Source organism: Botrytis sinoallii (assembly GCF_014898435.1).
Source record: "Botrytis sinoallii strain Bc 23 chromosome Unknown BSIN_017, whole genome shotgun sequence".
Lineage (NCBI taxonomy): Eukaryota > Fungi > Ascomycota > Leotiomycetes > Helotiales > Sclerotiniaceae > Botrytis > Botrytis sinoallii.
This window is the reverse complement of record NW_024066044.1, coordinates 145,668-166,789: the sequence shown is the minus strand read 5'-3', so window position 1 is coordinate 166,789 and position 21,122 is coordinate 145,668. Positions and strand designations below refer to the sequence as shown.

Here is a 21,122-nt window from a genome sequence, read left to right as displayed (position 1 = left end):
GGGAAACTGATGGCAGTGCAAGCGGGTAGCTCTTAGCGAAAGTCTAGGCTGAGCGAGTAGCACCACGCACGCTCGGATTTTGTGCATTCATTCCTTCACACTCACCGAAAGTCTCGATCTTTACTTGATATGACAAAATTCTCTCTGAACCAGATGCACCGAGTAAAGTGGATGATCCTCTTGTAGTCTTCTCAGGATGCTTATTGTAGCAAAGTCTCGAAAGAGGGGCGTATTGAATTGACGTCAGCACGCTCAGAATTCATCGTTTGTACTTGCTTATCCCCCTGAACACCACAAATAGCCGACACATGAACGTCCCTTGCGTTTGTCTCACCCTGCCCCACAATGAGGGTTCGGGGCACATAAAGAGATCTGCGATCCTCCAGATTCTGCAGATTTGCAGTGACTACAACGACATGATACTCATTGTTCAGACACTTAATCGAGTGGCAGACTTTCCATGCGATTTGCCGACCTTATTCGATTCTATGACATGTTTTGTGAAGTAGATTGTTGATAGGGATAATCACCAATGAAGATATCTGGTAGAAGCCAAGAGTTGCGGATGCCTATGCTGGCTGAATAGAATCTGTGTTCGGTACCTGAAGGCGTAATTTGGTCAATTTTGTAAGCTTATGCTCTATCATATTTGCCTTCAGTGAAGTTTAGATGGCTTTAGGACCTATAGATACATTCCCTTCACTCGCATGGCATGCACTCGAGAACTGAGGAAAGGCTATCCCTACACTCGGCAGGTCATTTCTGTTGTGTAATTTGATGATCATGGGAAAAGAAGAAGCAAGCAACTCACAGTACACTTTGTATCACTATTGAACACATGGCTTTCATACCTCTTTCTTGCCTATCAGATATACACCAAGTGAAGTGCGGGAAGGCACATGCATACCCGCAAAATATGCGTTTCCTAAAAGGAGATCATTGTCCCTTGTGTTTGACCTTTTTCTTTATACTTATAAGCTTCAGGTCCACATCTCGATATTGCCAATAGTAATAATTAATTTTACTTTATCTTTATGTGTGTTCGAGTATTCTGACGTGTAAAGATTTTGTAGTTTGAAATCTTTTGGGTGGTCCATTTTGAGTTTTTCTATTGCATTATTGTGTTGTGTTGCCGACATCAAGCTATCATCAATGTTCCAATCATACTTCACATCACCGACATAGCGCTTTCACCAATCTTCACGGATTATCTCGCCAACATACACACCTGCCTGATTTGATACATATTGCTTTACAGTCGTTGCCTTGTTTGAATTGTCTCTGGATCTGAAGATCTATCTACCTGGGAACCTGCCTACACCACCTCAAGTCTACTTATACCTATATCTGCCTCTGCCTCTACTTCTACTTCTACATCCCACATATCACTTGTGTATCTACGCCTTCTCTCAAAACCGTTCATAGATAGCTATCTTTCCAGCCATATCCAAGAATATTCATCCATTCAGACATAAAGACCTACAGACATACAACGGCATCGGAAATTTGCTGGGGACAGCAACGGCAGTAACAATTGGGTATGTTTATGTTTATGTTTTGGGTTTTAGTCCTCATTTTTGCCTTGATTACTCAAGTGCTCTGGTAGTAATTGCCCTTCTGTTGCTCGCTCTTTCTTGGTTGATTTTGTTAACATAGCATAGTAACAGAGCGAAAGAGAACTCGAACCTTCCATTATCATCAAAAATAACAATTGGTCATCAGCTCTTTTGCAGAGAAAATACCAATATTCAACAAGCAAGCATCATCATCACTTTCCCAATCTAAACCAATCATAGTCATAACGATAGTGATTATCAACTATATCTTCAAGTTGTCACGTTATCACGTTATCACATTACCACATTATTACCACATCACCACATCATCCGCAACTGCCTCATATAGAGACAATAACAACATTACTCGAGCTGGTACCCGGCAGTTGTTGCCACTTTCAAAAGCTTCAGACAAATACATACGTTCCTTCTACTTTCACCTCTTTCTGGTCCTTCAGTTATCTTAGCTTCGTCGTCCCCTTCTTAACGAAGTTTTCATCTCATCTTCTCCTCCTCTTCTTTTTCTCTCTCTCTCTACATCAAATCACATTACAACCAATTCTTCATCACAATCTCTACCTTACAACAACCACCTGGCTCGATAGCTTTCTATCATTCTAGAAAACTCTACTCGCTACTAAATTCATTTTCTTCCCTCTTTCTTGCAAGTAGCTTATTCAAGTTTACTTCTACTCGTTCTATCATACACCTGGAGAACGCTACCAAAAAGGAAACAGTCTCCATCCAATCGTCTTTTCAAAAAGGTACCTGGAATTGAACCCATTCACTCACTCCTGCACTCTTCTTCTTTCATCCTCAATTGGTGGTTGCTGACTTCGAAACCCTACAGTTGGATTGCTTGAGAATACCATTATTTGAGTAAAAAGCGTTGTTCTTGTCAAGAACTGTAAAGTAAGTCAAGCAATGTCTCTATTTTCTCGTTTCTCTCAATTGGATCCAGCGAATCTGTTTCTGCATTACAGATTCCCGATCGATGATTTCAGGCCATCTGCTTTGTTTCGCTGGGTCACAAAAATCATTTCTAACAATTCACTTTCGCTGTCCTTATTCACTGACTCTTATCATTCACAAGAAAATCATCTCTTCAATCTTCCCCACTTCTGATCTTCCCATCTTTATTTGTTTCTTCAATACATTTCATCTCCCATCAACTACATCCTCCATCAATCGTCGACTCATATTTGGTACTAACAAATATCTTACATGCAGGATACCATGTCTTACCCTCAAACTGCTACACATGCTGAAGCAGCAAATACGTTCCCAAACCGCACCACAACAACTATGTACACTCAGCAACAAGCTCGCACAACTCGAGATTCTCAAGGTCAGCAAGCTACATTTGCGCAGGCCAGCAGTGGCATTACCCAAGCTGGAGACGGTGCCATGAACGCAATGATTAATCAGTTTGCTGGTTTAGCTATTCCTGGCAGCATACCTAACTCTACAGGTCCAATGGCTACTAACCAACATCATTTGGGAACAGGCCAAGTCTACTTTCAAGTTACCCCTGATGGCCTTGTGTATGCACCAAGCATGTTCCAGCCACAATCGTTAGCCCCTCAGCAGCTATCTGAGAATGCATACAACATGAACTCCTTCCCTGGAGCATTACCCTATCTTGCACAGGCATCTTCGGTCTACCCTGGCTATGTTCCAGGATACCAACAAAATATTCCGTACACACCAAACGCCCGATCTGCCTACTATGCTGACAGATCCGACCACTCTCACTCTACCAAGGATGTTCCTGGCCTTGAGAATCGCCGCGGCTCTTACTCCACTACCGAGTCTCTTCCTGGAACACCGTACTATACCTCATTCGCCAATCGTGAATCTGGTGCTCACATTGCTGCGATTGACCGATCTCCATTCGGCTCTACCCCATCTCCTCAGCAGCTTCCAGTTCCTCATGCTCAATCACTCGTCAAGGCACTTCCTTATCCAACACTTCCAATCGGTGTTGATATCCAAGCTCTTTTGAAGCAGTTTCCACCAATTCCAAAGGCTGTCCCAGCAGTTTTTACTCCAACCGAGAATATGAGAACTTTGGATCAGAGTTTGCACAATCCTATTAAGAACAACCGCAATGTCTACATTCGTGGACTTCACCCAAACACTGATGACGAGACACTCGCACAATATGCTGCCCGCTTCGGTAAAGTCGAGACCTCTAAGGCAATCATTGACACAGCCACTGGTGCTTGCAAAGGGTATGTCATTTCTCTTCAAGGAAGTTTCCTACTTCCACTAACAGCTTTGTAGATTTGGTTTCGCTAAGTATTTCGATGTCCGCGATTCGGAGATGTGCATTCGTGGTTTCTGGGAACTTGGTTATGAAGTCGGTTTTGCTAGAGTATGTCTCCAACCATATCATTCCTTGACAGTAGCTAATTTTTCACAGGAATCTTTCAATGCTCGTCTTAAGGCAGAGGGTGATGAGGCATCCACCAATCTTTATGTTTCCAATTTGCCAAAGACCATGACCGAATCTGTAAGGCTCTTCTTGTAACTAGTTGCCCTTGCTTCAGTTAACGTTGTTTTAGGAACTTGGTGCTATCTTCATGGACTACAAGGTCAGCAGTAGCCGTATTCTTCGTGATTCTCAAAACCACAGCCGAGGTGTTGGATTCGCTCGGTAAGTTGACAGTTTTCCACCGTGCCACTGCCACAAGCTTACTTTCGTACTGCAGTTTCGAGAACCGTGATGTCTGCGAGGAGATCATCAGAAAGTTCCACGGTCAGCCCATCGGTGAAGAAGGTCTCTTACTTCAAGTTCGTTATGCCGACACTCCCGCACAAAAGGATTTGAAGCGAATCACCACTGAACGTCGTCAATTCCGCACCAATGAGTACAACGTTGGAGCTTATGGCGCCCCAGCTGCCGACATGATTGCATTGGCTTCTCCCCCAATGCCATCTCCAATTCTTCCCCGGGCTTCTCAGATTGCTCGTCACCTTCCTGGCTCCAGATCCAGCGGATCTTGGAAGAGAGATGGTGTTCCAAGGTATGCTATTCCCTTTTTCTTTTACACTGGCGGTGCTAATGCGATTGTAGCCCTGTTGGACGTGTCTCAGGTTTCAAGGACTTGGACCGATCGGTTGTCAAAGTTTCCTTGACGGAAGCCTCTCCCAAGAAGCCTTTGACCCAGTGAGCTTATTCCACGGGCAGTCTATGGGGCACTTGAATACTAACTTGTCGTCAGTACCGTTGTCTCAAGCGTCACTCCAACCGTTTCCGAGAATGGCTCCGCTGACGATGGAGTCACAATTCACGATTCCCCAGTTGTCGTCCACAGCTCATCCATTGCACATAGTGCTTCCATCACCTCTCCATCTAATCGCAAGTAGAGCGATCAACATGGTTCTGTATCATCATACCTTCATGTCAACATTTACTCAATTTTGTGGTCCAAATTTCATTATTGCACGAATACATACCTTGCAACGAGGCATACCCCCACTTTAACGATACCTATTATGATAAATCCATACCTTCCAGCATACATGCTTATTCACCAAGCATACATACATAATCCTGGTCGAAGTATTATCTATGTTACATTACATTCTCGCTTCTAGTTCAATATTTTCGAGGCTGGCGATCTGTACATCCACGAGGGTGTGACATATTGACGATAGTGGTGCAAAACATTACTTTTCATGTCAGCGTGTGAGGATATCAGGCAGATTATTCTTTTCTTTGTAATTTCTTTCGTTTTCATTGCTCTTGTTGCAACAGTACTAGGTAGATAAGACTTTTCTGTAGCATAATAAAGCTAAATTTGCATCAACTTAACATTAAATTTATGTTCAAAAGTGTATATCTCGAATTGTATTTTGAGACTAGCCACATGATGGAGGAAGATACACACTGCAACTTTGACAAGTTAGGACTTGGGTGCTTTCCTTCATTTTGGAGTGGCTAATACTCACATTGATGGCTCCGATCGAACACTCTCGAGGGAATCGTGATGTGATCATACTACAGTTGTCGTGATCCACCTGGGCAATATTACTTCAGCAGTACTTTCAAGTGCTCTCTGCCTTTTTGTATCGAATGTTGATAGCATAAGTCACCACAAAGTAAGAAGCAACTCCTCAAGGTAAGTGATAGGCCGCACATTTATTATCAATTGTTATTTTTGTTTTGGCTGCGAAATAGATTCAAGTCTTCTCTTCAATCTTGAGATTGGACAACGACAGCTCTTCTTTGCCATCATTCGAGAGTTCAGCACCCCCCTTCGGCTTTATCTCTGCAGTCTCTTCATTCTGCTGTTTTACGTTGGCAGGATCTGCAAGATTATCCGCTTCATGGTCATCCGCAGCCTCCTTTTCTTCTTCGTCCTCTTCTTCGTCCTCCTCCTCCTCATCTTCTTCGTCATCGTCAAAGTCATCATCACTTCTTTCCGCCCCAGGTTCGCCATCACCATCAACGCCTACCGCTTTCATGTATGCCTCGAGCTCTTTCGCCATCTTCTTTGAGAATCCCGATGCCTCAACAGAAACATCCAGTCGCTTCACACCATCTTTGCCGATAAGTTTGCGAGCATCCTTGAAATGAGGACCCTTCTCATCGCTGGTGAAATGGAATCGTCGGTCAAAAAATCGCTTAATGCAATTGACGTCTCGATCAAAGTAGTATTCTGCATTTACATGGTCGACAGAAACCATCTGTGGAAAATCAATAAGGATAGGAGTCAAGCTGAGTATCTCTTCAGGATTTTCTGGGTTTGTCTCTTCCTTGATTAAAATGTTGAATTCGTTGAAATCACCGTGAATGAGGCCGTATTGAGCTAAGCGTAGGATCATGGAGATAAGTTCGGCGTATAGGGATGCTGGATCTGGAACGGAAGATATTTGACGCATAGGAAATGCATCGATCAAAGACATAACTATAGTATGTCTAGATTGTGCGAGTGGTTCGGGGACTGGAAATCCATTATCTCGTAGAGCCGTCATAAATGTGAATTCCTTCAGCGCTGCCAATCGCGACATATGCATCCATGATGCCGAGGATCGATGTCGTAAATAGTCTCGATTCGCCTTGACCGTTCTAAATGATATTCGTCCCAATCGATGAATCTTCAGTACCCTCTGCACTCCCTTCTCATCTGCCACCACAAAAATATCACTCTCTTTTCCGACACCGATTTGGTTTCCGACGCTGTAAACGTCCTTGCGTTTGCGATACGTATTTAACGCAAGATAATCGAGTCCTCCATATGTGAGACGATAGCCATCGTATTTTGCGTTCTTGAGGCGTGCGATTAAATTGACTTTTGCGAGTGCGGATATGCATCTATGAACCCCGCCTCGGAGACCTGATAATTGTTCAATGAGTCTTGTAGGGACAACCTCATGGTTTTTGGAACCTTGTTCGACTGCTGTAAGTGTGCGCCAGTCTTCAGCGGTCAAATACCGCATGGCCTTAGTATCCAACTTCATCTTGAAAGTTGTTATGCGATATGGTTGTAATTCGACGGTCTCTAGAATTTAATTTTTGGGATTTTCTGCCGTTGGGCTGTGAATGACTGCGAGTGTGGTTCTAGTAAATTGCGGTTAAATTCACTCTCGTTTGACGTAACTTCCTCGGGTGTGCAATTAAGGTTGGTACTGTTCGGCTGCTAGTGACACCACTTGAGCTATGATCTGGTGAAGCTGCTTAGACGCGAAAGCAGACCTGCCTGGAGGACCTTATTAAGAATCAAAAGTTTATCACGAATTCCACGACATACCACTCACTTTCACTACTACTCGACTTGTAGTGATTTATACCCTTCCTGCGCATTGTCTTTAGCCTTTCTTTTCATATTCCCAACAAGTTCAGAAACGCCGCTTCCACATCAACCATTAGAAACAACATGGCGCAAGATGGCGAACCACCAAAGTCTGTTGACAAGGGCAAAGGCAAGGCGGTCTCAGATCCCAAGAAGCCAGAGGAGGTAGAGAAGGATAAAGATGGAAAGCCCATAGCTAATGGGGCGAAAGAAGAGCCGGTCGTTGGAGGTATGTTGTTGGTAATGGAACAGATGGGCAATTACTAACATGTCTATTGTAACAGCGGAGGAGCTCAGCGAGGAAGATCAACAACTGAAGAGTGAGCTTGATATGCTGGTGGAGCGATTAACAGTATGCAAATGTTCATAACTGGATTTTGCAAGCAAATCTAACAATTTTGATATAGGAATCCAACACAAGTCTTTACAAAAGTGCCCTCGAAGCCATCAAAGATTCGATCAAAACCTCCACTTCATCTATGACCGCTGTACCCAAACCTCTCAAGTTCCTTAGACCGCATTACGAGCCTATGATTAAGTTGTACGAACAATGGCCGGAAGGGGAGGACAAAACATCTCTAGCAGATGTTCTTTCAGTTATTGGCATGACATTTTCAGATGAAGAAAGACAAGACACTCTCAAATTTCGATTGCTTGCACCTACATCAGATATTGCCTCATGGGGTCACGAATATACACGACATCTCGCTTTGGAATTGGGAGAGATGTACAGCAAGAGATTAGCGGAAGATCAACCAACTCAAGATCTTATTGATCTAGCCTTGATCCTTGTGCCATTATTCTTAAAGAGTAACGCTGAGGCTGACGCTGTCGATCTGATGAGTGAGCTTGAAATTATCGACAAAATTCCAAATTACCTGGATAAGGATACCTACACACGAGCATGCCTTTACATGGTCAGCATGGTCAACCTCTTGACTTATCCAGAGGACCAGACATTCCTCAGAACTGCACACGATATCTACAAGAAATACAACCAACTTACCCAAGCAATTGTCCTTGCCATTAGATTAAACGATCTCGAGCTCGTCAGATCCGATTTCGATTCTACGACAGACCCGGCATTGAAGAAACAAATGGCTTTCCTCATTGCTCGCCAAAGAATAGTTCTTGACGACCTACCATCCGAGACCAGCGAGGATCAGGAGATCATGGAGTGTATGTATAACACTAAGATGCCGGAACATTTCAAGGCCCTAGCCAAGGAATTGAATATTTTGGATCCAAAGACGACCGAAGACATTTACAAGAGCCATTTGGAGAGTAATAGGGTCGCGGGATTAACAAACCTTGACTCTGCTGGGCACAACTTGGCAGCAGGTTTTGTCAATGCTTTCGTAAACGCTGGATTCGGTAATGATAAGATGATGATGGTTGAAGATGAGAAAGCAAGCTGGGTGTGGAAAACTAAGGAAGAGGGAATGATGTCTACAGTTGCGTCGATGGGTACATTACTTCTCTGGGATGTTGAGACCGGTTTGGACAAGATTGATAAATACACATACGCCCCCGAAACTCAAATTCAAGCTGGTACTCTATTGGCTATCGGTATAATGAACTCTGGAGTACGAATCGATTCTGAGCCTGCTCTCGCCCTTCTCGGTGAAGAGGATAAGCTTAACCACAAGAATCCTCTTGTTAGAGTTGGTGCTATTATGGGTCTTGGTCTTGCTTATGCTGGATCAAACAGGGAGCAACTTTTGGAGCTTCTCTTACCTATTGTCACCGATACTTCCGTGGAAATGCAAATTTCCGCCATGGCAGCTTTATCTTTAGGTATGATTTTCGTTGGATCTGGTAACAGTGACATCACTGAAGCCATCTTCCAAACTTTCCTTGATGATGATCGCAAATCTCAGCTCAAGGATAAGTGGACTCGATTTATGGCTCTTGGTTTGGGTCTGTTGTTCTTTGGTCAACAAGAGAACGTGGATGTTATCCTCGAGACTTTGAAGGCTGTTGATCATCCTATGTCTAAACCAACAGCTGTTTTGGCGGAAATTTGTGCCTGGGCTGGAACAGGAACAGTTTTGAAGCTCCAAGAACTTCTCCATATCTGTAACGATCATATCGAAGAAAGTGATGACAAGAAAGGTGACGAATTACTTCAAGCCTATGCTGTTCTCGGTCTTGGTTTGGTCGCTATGGGAGAAGATGTTGGTCAAGAGATGGTCTTGCGTCAATTTGCTCATTTGATGCACTACGGTGAAGCCAATATCCGAAAAGCAGTTCCTCTCGCCATGGGTCTGCTAAGTCCTAGTAACCCACAGATGAAGGTTTATGATACATTATCTCGTTACAGTCACGACAATGATAACGATGTTGCGATTAATGCTATCTTTGCAATGGGTCTCTTGGGTGCTGGAACCAACAATGCTAGATTGGCTCAATTACTCCGCCAATTGGCTAGCTACTACCACCGTGATCCTGACGCTCTGTTCATGGTCAGAATCGCCCAGGGTCTGCTTCACATGGGTAAGGGAACACTCTCCATCAACCCATTCCACACCGATCGCCAAGTACTCTCTAGAGTCGCAGCTGGTGGTCTTCTCTCCGTCTTGGTTGCTATGATCGATGCCAAGCAATTCGTCACAACCAAATCACATTACCTCCTATACTACCTCGTTACAGCCATGCACCCTAGATTCCTCGTCACTCTCGACGAAGATCTTAAGCCATTGACAGTCAATGTCCGAGTTGGACAAGCCGTTGATGTTGTAGGACAAGCTGGTCGTCCTAAGACTATCACTGGTTGGCAAACACAGAGTACCCCTGTACTTTTGGCATATGGCGAGAGAGCGGAATTGGAAGACGAACAATATATTAGTTTGAGCAGTAATCTGGAGGGTCTTGTCATTTTGAGAAAGGTATGTTACGAATCCATATAAATCTCTGTATATATATATAAAGTTGAATGAATGCTAATTTTGAAACAGAACCCAGAGTGGGAAGATGGAAAAAGCTAGAGGGTTGAGAGATGGCAAAGGAAAGGAATATTAAATTATTGTATTATAATGGAGGGTGGGGGAGAAGCTATAGTAGGTAAACTCGCATATCATGTTCCCTTGAATGAAGGGGAGATGTGGGACAACTACGCAATGAAAATGAAAAAATGAAAAATGATAGATGATAGATGATTTGCAGTGCTTTAAAGTTGATGAAATTGGAGCTTTTGGTATCGTGATGTGATGTCGTTATAATGCAATCTCCAGTGAGTGTGTGTAAGGAAATGTAGGTCGAGAGATAGGCTGGTAGGTATTACACTATTTGGCATGAGCACTTCACAATTATCGGAACAAACGAACACTATCGTATCTAGAGATCAGAGTTAGAACAGAATACTTCCACCAGAATCCAAAGGATAGTATACCACCTCGGTATACTCAGATGAAATGGATACAGTTTAAATATGCATAACAACACATCAAACATCTTCACACAGAGAACGCTTCCTCGGCGGTATGGCGAATTTGAGGTGCGAGGTATAGAATAGCTAGATATAAAGCATAAGATGTTATATTATGCTTGTTATATTATGCTTCCTATCTCAGGTATTATATGCCACTGTGAACCCCCCCCCCAAAAGCAATTGCGGATCTCGACTTGGCTGTCTCTTTCTAATATGCTATGCTATGCTATGCTGTGTATGTATATATATATATGCTGATAATTCCATAAGTACAGTACCTATTATATTCTCAATCTAGCTAGTAAGTAACACATCCCATGCCATGCCATGATATATAATACCCCCTCCATCCTATTCCATTACCTCATCGCATCCCAAGATACATGATATAATACAACACAGCACAGCGAAGTCCACCTCTCATACCCATTCCTCACAGTTACAATCTCCCCAAAATTAGATTACAAAGCCTCTCTCTCAGCAGCGTTCAAAAACGCGATATAGCCCCTTGAGATTCGCCACCTCTAGAACCGCGCCCCCCATCAACTCTCTCGTTGCGAGTAGCCTAGAGCGGAAAGCTGGGAACAGTACATCTTCGACCATTTTCCTCACTGCATCTCTGCGTTGTTTGAGCTCGGGAGAGATGGATGTTGTTTGATTTTGTGTTTCGCTGCCATCTTTGTGTTGATCATCTTCTCGATGTTCGGGACCGGGCGATGGGGGTAATTGTTCTGGGACATAGAATGTAGCCAACTCTTGGAGGAAAGAGGAAAAACATTCTTTCTCGTCATTCCAATTTACATGCGGACCTAGACGGAGGAGAAATTGCGGGAGTTTAGATAGAGCGGGTGTGTAATTCTTGAGGAGAAGGGGGATTCCTTCGAGAAGACCATCCGGGGCAATGGAGAGCGAGAAATATTCCTGCAACATTTCGCGGCGGGATATGAGTTGTTCGGAGACGATCTCTACCAGGTCTTTGACTTCAAAATCATCTTCTGGGGATGTATTTGGGGGCTGAGTGGCTTTTTCGTGGGTGGCTGCGAGAGTCAAAAGGGAGGCGAGGGATAATGGGGGATTGAAACGGATTTCTCCAAAGTTGCCGAAATCGGTAAGGCCGACTTGATAGAAGAAGGAAGAAGATATAGCGGCGTAGTCGACAAGGAAGAGCTTTACACCAGACTGAATAGCAGCAAGACGACGACGCTCATCGACTATACCAACGAAGGTGTGGCTGGCGAAGATTTCGGTCAACTCATTGTGCATAGAGTCGCGGACAGAGGTGCGGAGCTCTTTGATGGTCATGAGGCGACATATGATTGGTTCGCGGTCAGAGTGGGTGTATTCTATATCTTGAGAGTTGGGGGCTATGGTACTTCCAGAAGGATTGGGGGTGACTTCTCTGTTCGCGGTTGTTGTAGGTTTGGAAGTGGGTGGCAGCATAGTGGTGATTTTACGGAGTTTGGCATCGGTGCGAACAAGATTGTTTTCATATGGCCTATTAGTGGTTCGGGCTTTATCCGCCGCGGCGAATGCGACGGGATCCAGCATGTCGGCTACCAGTGGCGCTTGAGCTCCGGGAAGGAGAGTTTGGGTCATAAAGTTTCGACTTTTGTCTACGTCTGCAAGTTTTATTCGAACATCGTTGCATATTTTCTCAATGATCTCTTCTTCGTTGAGGAAGTTGACTTCGCGTTTCGTGGGGTGAACATTGACATCTAACCGATGAGGTTCGATCTCAAGATTGAGATATGTGAAAGGATGTCCACCTTTGGGGAGGAAGGCGGAATAAGTTTGCTCGATAGCTTTTTTGATTGCCGTTGAGTCGACTGATCGATGGTTGATAAATAAAAGTAAGGTTGTTTTCTTGACATGATAATTCGCATTAGTCGTCCATCCTTGAGCAGTAAATCCCCATTGGGGGTCAGCAGACTTAAACTCAATCAGCTCATTTGCTACTCCACTACCATGAATTTGTCGAATACGATCTACAGTAGAAGAAGCCATCTGTGTTGAGATTGTGGTGCTAGCCTCTCCATGTTTCTTACAGCTGAACGCTACCCCCGTGCAATGAATGGCATATTTACCGACGACGTCAAGTATTTTGTTATACTCTTCTGATGCTGATCGGAAAGCACGACGACGTGTAGGTACATTATAGAAAAGATCTTCCACCATGATTTGTGTACCAGGACGACCAGCGATGGGTTTTGGATCAGAGCCTTGACCAGGTTTTGCAGGTATCAAACGTCCACTATCATAATGTGCTCTAAAAGCACAATTCGAATCCTTCGTTCTTGTCGTGACAGTGAGATGTGCAATGTGACTAATACTAGCCAAAGCTTCTCCACGAAACCCATACGTTCCAATTGATGTCAAGTCTTCAAATTGCTTGAGCTTGGAAGTTGTGAAACGTTCACATAGAATCGCCATGTCTTCTTTCTATCAACATTTAGCTTGTATAGAAAGAAATCTTTTGAGCGTGAACTAATACGTACATTGATTCCATGTCCATTGTCGGTGATTTGCAATAACTTCAAACCACCATCTTTGACCAGCACCTCCAGGGATGTTGAGCCTGCATCAACGGCATTTTCAATGAGTTCCTTCAAAGCATGCACTGGAGCTACAATGATCTCGCCCGCGGCAATCTTATTGACTACATCGGGATCCAATGCCTAGACAATACTTAGGGTCTAGAGTTTGGTGTTCAGTGAGTTTCTTAAACTCACCTTGATACGTCTAGGGGCAGTAACTTCTAGGAGTTCATTCTCGGCTTTTCTTTTTGTACCTCTTGTTGTTTCAGCCCCTGCGTCCATATCCATGGGTTCGGACATTATGTTTTCCTTTCTTCTTTCTGATTTAATGGCGGATATAGATCTGCATTAAATTTGATGTCAGGTGTAAGTAGCAGGCAACATTTCGAATTCAAGACCAGGGTTGGTGATGAAGCAATGAAGTATTTAGAATCAAATCAGAATATCATCTGTATAATTCTAACGAATGATGGACCACAGCTTCCAAAGAAATATCAGTTTTTTATGTGGTAACAGTTCAAGATATAAAAATCACATGTATTGATCTAAGTATTGACCAGAACAATGAGATGGCAGTCGAGGACTTTCGAAAGATCCATCGTAATTCTGCCGGGCGGTGTGTTCCGCAGTGCCATTTCTTAGTGTCCGATTGGCTGAAATGACATGCGACAAACCTCATGTACAAGTAGGATGGATGAGAATCGCAAACATTATGATCTTCACCTCGCAGAATTTCCTCTGATCATGAAATGGATCACTTAAACGCAAGCATATATATACTCCAGGGACCATTTACCATCTGCAACTTCATCGGACATCCACATACTTCCTTCCCATCTCACCATTGCGCCCGTCTGCCTCAAACAAGAATGAGCCGCTACATCAAATACAACCAACCTCTTCTTCCGAGATCCTCAATGGTGATACAATGATCCCTAACTACTATGAACTTTGAATACGCTGCAAGACCATATCCGTCGCCATGTGCGCCTGTATAAATGTCGGAAACATAACTCATGCCTTTGATTGTGCGACATGAAGGAACTTGAATCTATCCAAGCGGAGTCGAAGCTGTCAAGAATCGCAGGTGAGTCAATAAATTAGGTACGAACCCCTCCCTTCCCCCCCCCCCAACCAATAACCCTCATCCAAAAGAGCACTAGTTTGAATGTTAGCTAATCATTGTCTCCTTTAGAACTATGTAACTACAACCGAAATTAGACTGGAGATATTCTCATTCGGAGTTTGAATACCTGGAGTTTTTTGCCGAAATGAAGATGTAAGATAATAGGGATATTGGAAGAACTTTAAACTAGAAGTTGAAAAGTATGTTAAAGTACCATTAATCGCAGGCATATTCTCATGCCCCACACATGTCAAATCGAATATCAGCAAGTTGTCGCAGATCACAAGGGGCACAGAGTTTCTTATTCAGATGATATCTGTATATGACTACTAACCTTATAATTCTAATTACAATGAGAAGCAACTTCTATGTTTAATGACAGGTGACAGGTTCAAAATTGGTTGTGCAAATACTAGTACCTCCCAAAACTTCCAGAAACTACAACTCTTCCCTTCAGTACATTCCAATATCCTTGAATCACATAAAATCTTCACCAAAACATTCGATCGTGATCCGTTTGCAATCAACCGCCTAGTGGCTGGGTTGATACAGTTGCATACTTGTCCTCCAGCATTGATGCTACACCATGAAAAGCAGAGCTCTCCAAAGTTTTGAACATCAATGGCGGTGCCGGAAGTATATCGAGGACAGAAACAGGTGATGTAATCGTGGGTCCTGGTAGATTTGTACCTGCTACAGGAATATGAACAAGAGTTGAAGCTACCTGTTCAAACTTTGCCCCAAATACAGCTGCCACATCTGCCAATGCGTTCTGGCCGGTGGTGAAGGGCTTAGAGGTTTGAATTGCTTCAGGTTGTAGAGTAGTTCTCGTAGTCTGAAGAGTAGTTGGTGGTAACACAGGTAATGAGGACGCGGAGGCTGCTGTGACTGGTGTCGTGAGAGCGAGAGCCCCCTGACTGATCATCATTGATTGAGTTCTTTCGCTTGAAGATAAAAGCTGGGAAATGGATTCGGTCTGCAAGGCGGATATCGGTACAATAGATGTAGCGGCAGAAGTTTGTGTATCTGGTGCGGGAAGGGGAGCACCATCAGAACCATTTCTAACGGCTGGGCTCCCAACGTCGGCGCTAAGCGATAGAGTCATGGCTGTTGATTGAGCTATGGAGTTTCTCACGGGTGTTCCAACTACAGTAGTTTCCATTTCATTGGCAAGTGAATGTGAAGAATCGTTCCAGCCCTGTAAAGCAGGGAACACCGCTGAAGCGCTAAGAGCAGGACTTCCCAAATTAGGTACAGGTGGAGAGGAAATCTTCTCTACTTGTGGCCCAGGGATAGGGAATCCTGCAGGAGGAGATAGAATTTGTAAGGACGATAGCGGGGACGGTGGCGCTAAAGGTGACGACTTCACAACTTGTGGGGTTGTAGCACTAGGTAGCGGATTTGAGGCCGATAACTTCAATGAATTTATTGACAAATTTGATAAGACTGGACCAGGACGTGCAAAAGAAGAACCTTTACCACATCCTTGAGGGGATAAACCATAGTTGTCGCGCTTTATGGTGTCGGCAGCCTAGCACTGCGTCAGCAAGGAACATGACGGTCGATAGAAAGCATAATACCTTTTCCGCTATAGCATAAACAGGTGCTTGTAGATGAGAGGCAGGAAGCATTGGTATGATGCCAGCATCGACAATTCTAAGATTTTTGGTTCCGTAAACACGCAGGTCTGGATCAACAACACCGCCCATTTCGCGTGGCATCATCGAGGTTGAGCCGGAGCCGTGGAACTCCGTTCGTAAACCCGATTCAATTGCAGGTACCAAGGTCTCTGGTGTAGCATTTGGGAGGAATGGGTAGTACGGACTTGGCTGCAACAACTTCATAGAATTGGTATTCACAATCTTATTGTTAAACATAAGGGCTTCCGTTAATATTTGAAGATCAAGTGGATTTGAGCAGTAGCGTGGGTCGATCTCTGGTGGCACATATGGATTATCCGTTGTAATATGAACACTCCCTCTAGAGAGAGGATGCATTGCAGCAACAGACATAAGCCCCACGTTATCATTGAGAAGTTCATAGGCACTTACATCAGAACGGCTAAGAAGCTGGACAATAAGGTCCTTTTGTGCAGCATACCCTGATAGAATACTTGCATCTAGGCCTGGTACTAAGTAGTCTGTTACCCCTTGGTTCTCTGCATTAGCCATCATGTTGGCCCAATTTGAAGTAATTTGCGATAGTGATGGGAATGCGACTGTATTAATCGCTCCAGCAGTCCAGGGCCCTGCATTCGTTAGTATTGATATCAAAATTGGGGTAATAACCCTACCAGTTTTGTTGACGTAGTATTCCTGCTCTGCTTGAGTGAGAAGTTGTGGACTGTTGTCTATCTGTACAATGGTTGGGTAACTAGAGTTGGTGTCTAGAACTGTTAGAGATGCCAGCAAGAAAGGAAAGTGTACTTGCAATAGTAGACGGCACCAACGTAGGGATGATCTTGGAAGTTCTCTCCTACTCCTGGCAAATTGATGTGTACAGGCAAGCCGAGCTGCTCCAGGATATATGGCTGGCCAATGCCAGATAGCTCGAGTATTTGAGGCGTGTGAATACTTCCTGCTGCAAGTATGACTTCTCGTGAACATGAAATCTCGCGTACGACAGTGCTCAGAGAAGGTGCAATCTTATATATTAATGGATATCTTCAGGCTACCAGGATGAATATGATTCACTCACTTGAATACCAGTGATCCATTGACCAGCTGGAAGGTCTCGTGCAAGTACTTCTGAAGGGGCGGAGTCCATCAAAACTCGAATTACAACTAGGCCTGTGGCAAGGTGTAGATTTGAGCGGTTTATAAAACGATTATAATACCCTCGTCTTGCATCAGAACGTGTTTGGCTATCTGGCGAAAGATTATTTGGAATCAGCATTCCGCCAGCAGTTGTGCCATTATTTGGGTCGAGCAAAGTAGGAACTCCAAGCTCTCGTAGACCATCTAGAAACAACTCTGATTGTTTGTTAGATTCTTGTACCGTATAGGTGCAGGGAATATTAGGCAACTAACTAGATTGAGGATAGAAGTATTTCGGGTACGAGACATCGATATATCCAGTCGTACCGTGCGTCGAAGCATCTGGGTATACATAGAGTTCATGAGCAAAAGCAGCATCGACATCGTTGGTGTAGTTCTCAGTCTGGTTGGCATGCAGTTAGCTTGCAATAAAAGGGAAGTAGACGTGTTCTTACTCTTTTGAAATAAGGTAAGAGATCGTTCCATCCCCAACCAGGATTTCCAAGAGCAACCCATGCATCATAATCGGCACTTCCACCTCTGGTCCAGCACATGCCATTGATGAGACTACCACCGCCAACGCCTTTACCTAAATCCATTGGTCGGGAAGAGCCATCAAGAGATGTTTGAGGGGCAGTCCAAAGGTTCCAGTCATAAGTTGAGCCCAGGCCCTGTCCATCTTCAAAAGGATACTTGATGAAGCTTTCATCATTGTCCCTGGATCTATGTAAGCAACGTCAAGCAACATTGGTGGGAAATACTTGCAGGTTACCAGCTTCAATAACCAATACCGTCACCTCGGGATCCTCAGACAATCTGTTAGCAAGGACGAGTCCAGAAATACCACCTCCAGCAATGATATAATCGTAGCATGGCAGAAAGTCCGCATTGAGATCACGATGTCCAAGGCGTATTGACGATGCCAATCCGCTCAGCTGAAACGTTAGGAATATGGAGGAAAGGATGTAGAATCCCATTTTGAGAAATCAAAAACGTCACACAATACGACAGATGTCTGTATCCGAACAAGAGATCAAAAGGCAAAAGCAAAAGGAAGCAAGCAAAATGGGCGCAAGTTGTGATCAAAATCTCCGTGTAGCAAAATGGAGTGTGTTTATTTGAGGAAAAGAAGAAGAGAAAATCAACAATCTAAGATGATTTGGATATGAGATGTGTTTATTCGCGCTTTCCTCCTTTGCTGGGTTACAGCAATCGTGACCATGGAGATATGTTGAGAGGAAGGAACGATTGCTCACAAAACCATTGGATTTTGGGATCTGCTCCGATGCTGAGTGAAATCGACCATCTCAAATCAATCGGAAGTGTAAAGAGAAATCCAATTCTATCATCAATTCAAAATTACAATAAAAAAGAAACAGGTGAACTATTTCCAGTCCTAGCTAGTATTTCATTGAACTAAAGACCAAGTACTGCAGACTCTAGTTGGATACCTGCTGTCGGCAAGTACATCTTGCTACCGGTGAGGGCCTTCACGCCCCATTTAGTTGTCAGAGTATCAGGGGTTCAAGGTACAAGTATTCACAATGAAACGTCAGAGTAGAAGTACCCAATCGACAAGAGAAACAAATTCTTTTCTTATTCCCAAGATTCAAAATATCAGGTTGTGAATATCAAATAGAGTAGATGTTGTATTGTGTAAGAGAATGTACATTTACCACTCACTACATTTGGAATTATCTGTGATATCCATGGATAACCATAACCTTGGAAATTTATTATCAGTCAATTGTCACGCATCTGCGAACTAACTGCCGGCTGTCAGTAGTCATTGTGAAAGATTCGAACCTTTCGAAATAGCAATCCAAAGTTTCCGGAGATTGTCAATTCCCTTCATCTTTCTGCTAGTTAGTTCTGCACACTCAAAACTTAGTTTCATCACATCTTTGATTTCCTCAAATCCGTCTGAATATTGCCCAGTGATCAGCTACTTTTACTCCCGAGTCATCATACAAAGATTTATCCTCCTCAAGACACCCGCGATGTAACCTTTGATCCCCAAAGGACGCTTCAAGATGCTACTTGACCATACCTCGTAGACTAGAAACAAATAGGAACAAGTCAACCGGTAAGGACTAAAGTCAAAGAGTCTGACACGGAATATTATGTAGTAAGTTGTTGGGCTCCATGATGGTATAGCTCATGCAAATAAATAGAATGACTCAAAAGCGCTGTACTCATGCTTAAGAGGCTTAAAATCGTGTAATATCTTTGTAAACTCTGATATTTCGGTTCTTTATTCTAGGATCTTTTTGAACTTGTTGCCAAAAACAAAACACAAACTGCTATTATTGAGACTGCAACTGTTGAAAGAACCTGCATATGTTTAAAATTAGCTTATTCATGGGATTCCATCGTCCATTGCGAAGACAAGTAGAGCATTATGCACTCTTGGGTGCCGGCGCATCAACGACTGAAATCTTTTCCTTCCACTATGCGCAGAAGTGTTTGGAATTTCTCTCTTGATAAACACGCCACAGTAGCAACCGAGATATTGAAAGCGAATTTCTCCCAGAATGTCAAACCCATAGGAAGGAAAGGATGAGAAAATGCACCACTCACCCCTTGAGTCTTCCACCCACTCTGCACAATAGCCACTCTCCGACTATATTTATTAACCGTCTTCATATAGTTACCAAATCCCAAGGCCAGGCAAAGAAGAGACAGTACCCAAAAGATGATGCCCAGAGGTTGTGCCATGCGCAGTTCGAGCTGGGTGGGAGTAGATTTCAAATGGAAGGAAAGGACTATGGCGAGAGATACGACAGTCATGTAAATGGAAAGGCGGAGGTAGGAGAGAAATGTTCGCTCATTAGCACAGTGGTCGCGACAGTCGGAGTCCACATTATCGAAAAGGAGGGGGCCGAAAAGGGGTGGTGTGCAGAAAACCGATTTGCCATGGTAGCTAGAGAAAGTTCATCAGTTCTCTTCGACTCAATGTGTAGGAGTTGGTAAACGGGGATATGAGGCGGATGTTATTTGAGACGCGGGATTCACGGAAAGAGAAAATGAAACATACTTGGCGACATCAACAGGTGCTGGACGACGAGGGAAATAGATTGGTGAGTATATTTCCCGCTGGGAGTCTTGACGTTGTTCCTCTTGGCTGCGAGACATTGTAAGAGTAGATGAATCTTTGAGAATAAGAGAGGGAAAGTTGGGCACCAATTGAGTGTTACTATTAGGTAGATAGGTATCTAGGTGTATCTTTCTTTTGTTGAAGTACCTCTCGTCACTTGTGAGATAGAGTTTAACTTACAAGCTTCACCGAAACGATACCCCAGACTTTCTTCCCAGTCGAGCCAGTGCAGCGGAAGAGTGGGTCACGAAAGGATCAAATATGGGACTCGTTCTATAGTTATTCCGCTCCGATTGTTCGGATAACCACATAGACCCTTTATGCTTTTGGTGGCTGGCTATTTTCATCTTTTTTGACAAATCATATTACTCCATCACACACCGGATTTCATCCACTTTTTCTATCTTCTCACTAGATCTTATCGGAATCGGTGTTCGGAAATCGTTGTACCCCAAGAGGTGGTTTCCGATATTCTTATTCTAGAGGAAATACCTGCCTATCAGGGTCTAGTGAGCAAGAGTCACAATCATCGACCCTGGCCATTGGACGAGGAAATTCTTTTGCATATAAACACAGTGGACTGGATGTACGAAGTAAGACATTACCTATGGTGGGGGTGGTCGCCGTTCCGCGCAACCATTGTCAGCATGCTAGGGCCCAGCATGTAAGAAGATGAAAACGGACCCACGAGCTTTCAATGGCAATTCAGTCCATTTGTTACTCCGTAAAGACTAAAGAGAGAGAGAGAGAGAGAGAGAGAGCCGAGCACTTTACTGGGTTGGCATGGACGGTGAGTGGTCTCTCGTTCTATTTCCAATTGAC

The 21,122-nt window shown here is 43.8% G+C and overlaps 6 protein-coding genes across 6 annotated transcripts; 2 read left to right on the top strand and 4 right to left on the bottom strand.

Moving 5' to 3' along the window:
* Positions 1-2,792: 2,792 nt before the first annotated feature.
* Positions 2,793-4,928, top strand: EAF02_008776 (uncharacterized protein; the record flags this gene model as incomplete). Its single annotated transcript, XM_038904824.1, has 7 exons — positions 2,793-3,790; positions 3,843-3,933; positions 3,982-4,071; positions 4,124-4,215; positions 4,271-4,585; positions 4,636-4,728; positions 4,784-4,928. The coding sequence occupies 7 exons, from the start codon at positions 2,793-2,795 to the stop codon at positions 4,926-4,928; spliced, it is 1,824 nt and encodes a 607-aa protein (XP_038755234.1).
* An 816-nt stretch (positions 4,929-5,744) lies between these two features.
* EAF02_008775 (uncharacterized protein) lies at positions 5,745-7,025 on the bottom strand (the record flags this gene model as incomplete). Its single annotated transcript, XM_038904823.1, has 1 exon — positions 5,745-7,025. One exon carries the CDS (start codon positions 7,023-7,025, stop codon positions 5,745-5,747), a length of 1,281 nt encoding a protein of 426 aa, XP_038755233.1.
* Positions 7,026-7,441: 416 nt separating this feature from the next.
* On the top strand, positions 7,442-10,344 carry EAF02_008774 (uncharacterized protein; the record flags this gene model as incomplete). Its single annotated transcript, XM_038904822.1, has 4 exons — positions 7,442-7,586; positions 7,642-7,709; positions 7,765-10,245; positions 10,315-10,344. 4 exons carry the CDS (start codon positions 7,442-7,444, stop codon positions 10,342-10,344), a joined length of 2,724 nt encoding a protein of 907 aa, XP_038755232.1.
* A 920-nt stretch (positions 10,345-11,264) lies between these two features.
* EAF02_008773 (uncharacterized protein) lies at positions 11,265-13,621 on the bottom strand (the record flags this gene model as incomplete). The annotated part of the gene is made up of 3 exons (XM_038904821.1): positions 11,265-13,226; positions 13,283-13,462; positions 13,517-13,621. 3 exons carry the CDS (start codon positions 13,619-13,621, stop codon positions 11,265-11,267), a joined length of 2,247 nt encoding a protein of 748 aa, XP_038755231.1.
* A 1,349-nt stretch (positions 13,622-14,970) lies between these two features.
* EAF02_008772 (uncharacterized protein) lies at positions 14,971-18,180 on the bottom strand (the record flags this gene model as incomplete). The annotated part of the gene is made up of 8 exons (XM_038904820.1): positions 14,971-15,978; positions 16,028-16,695; positions 16,741-16,820; positions 16,874-17,091; positions 17,145-17,419; positions 17,477-17,606; positions 17,659-17,895; positions 17,965-18,180. 8 exons carry the CDS (start codon positions 18,178-18,180, stop codon positions 14,971-14,973), a joined length of 2,832 nt encoding a protein of 943 aa, XP_038755230.1.
* Positions 18,181-19,462: 1,282 nt separating this feature from the next.
* EAF02_008771 (uncharacterized protein) lies at positions 19,463-20,338 on the bottom strand (the record flags this gene model as incomplete). The annotated part of the gene is made up of 3 exons (XM_038904819.1): positions 19,463-19,537; positions 19,784-20,126; positions 20,241-20,338. 3 exons carry the CDS (start codon positions 20,336-20,338, stop codon positions 19,463-19,465), a joined length of 516 nt encoding a protein of 171 aa, XP_038755229.1.
* Between the last annotated feature and the right edge of the window lie 784 nt (positions 20,339-21,122).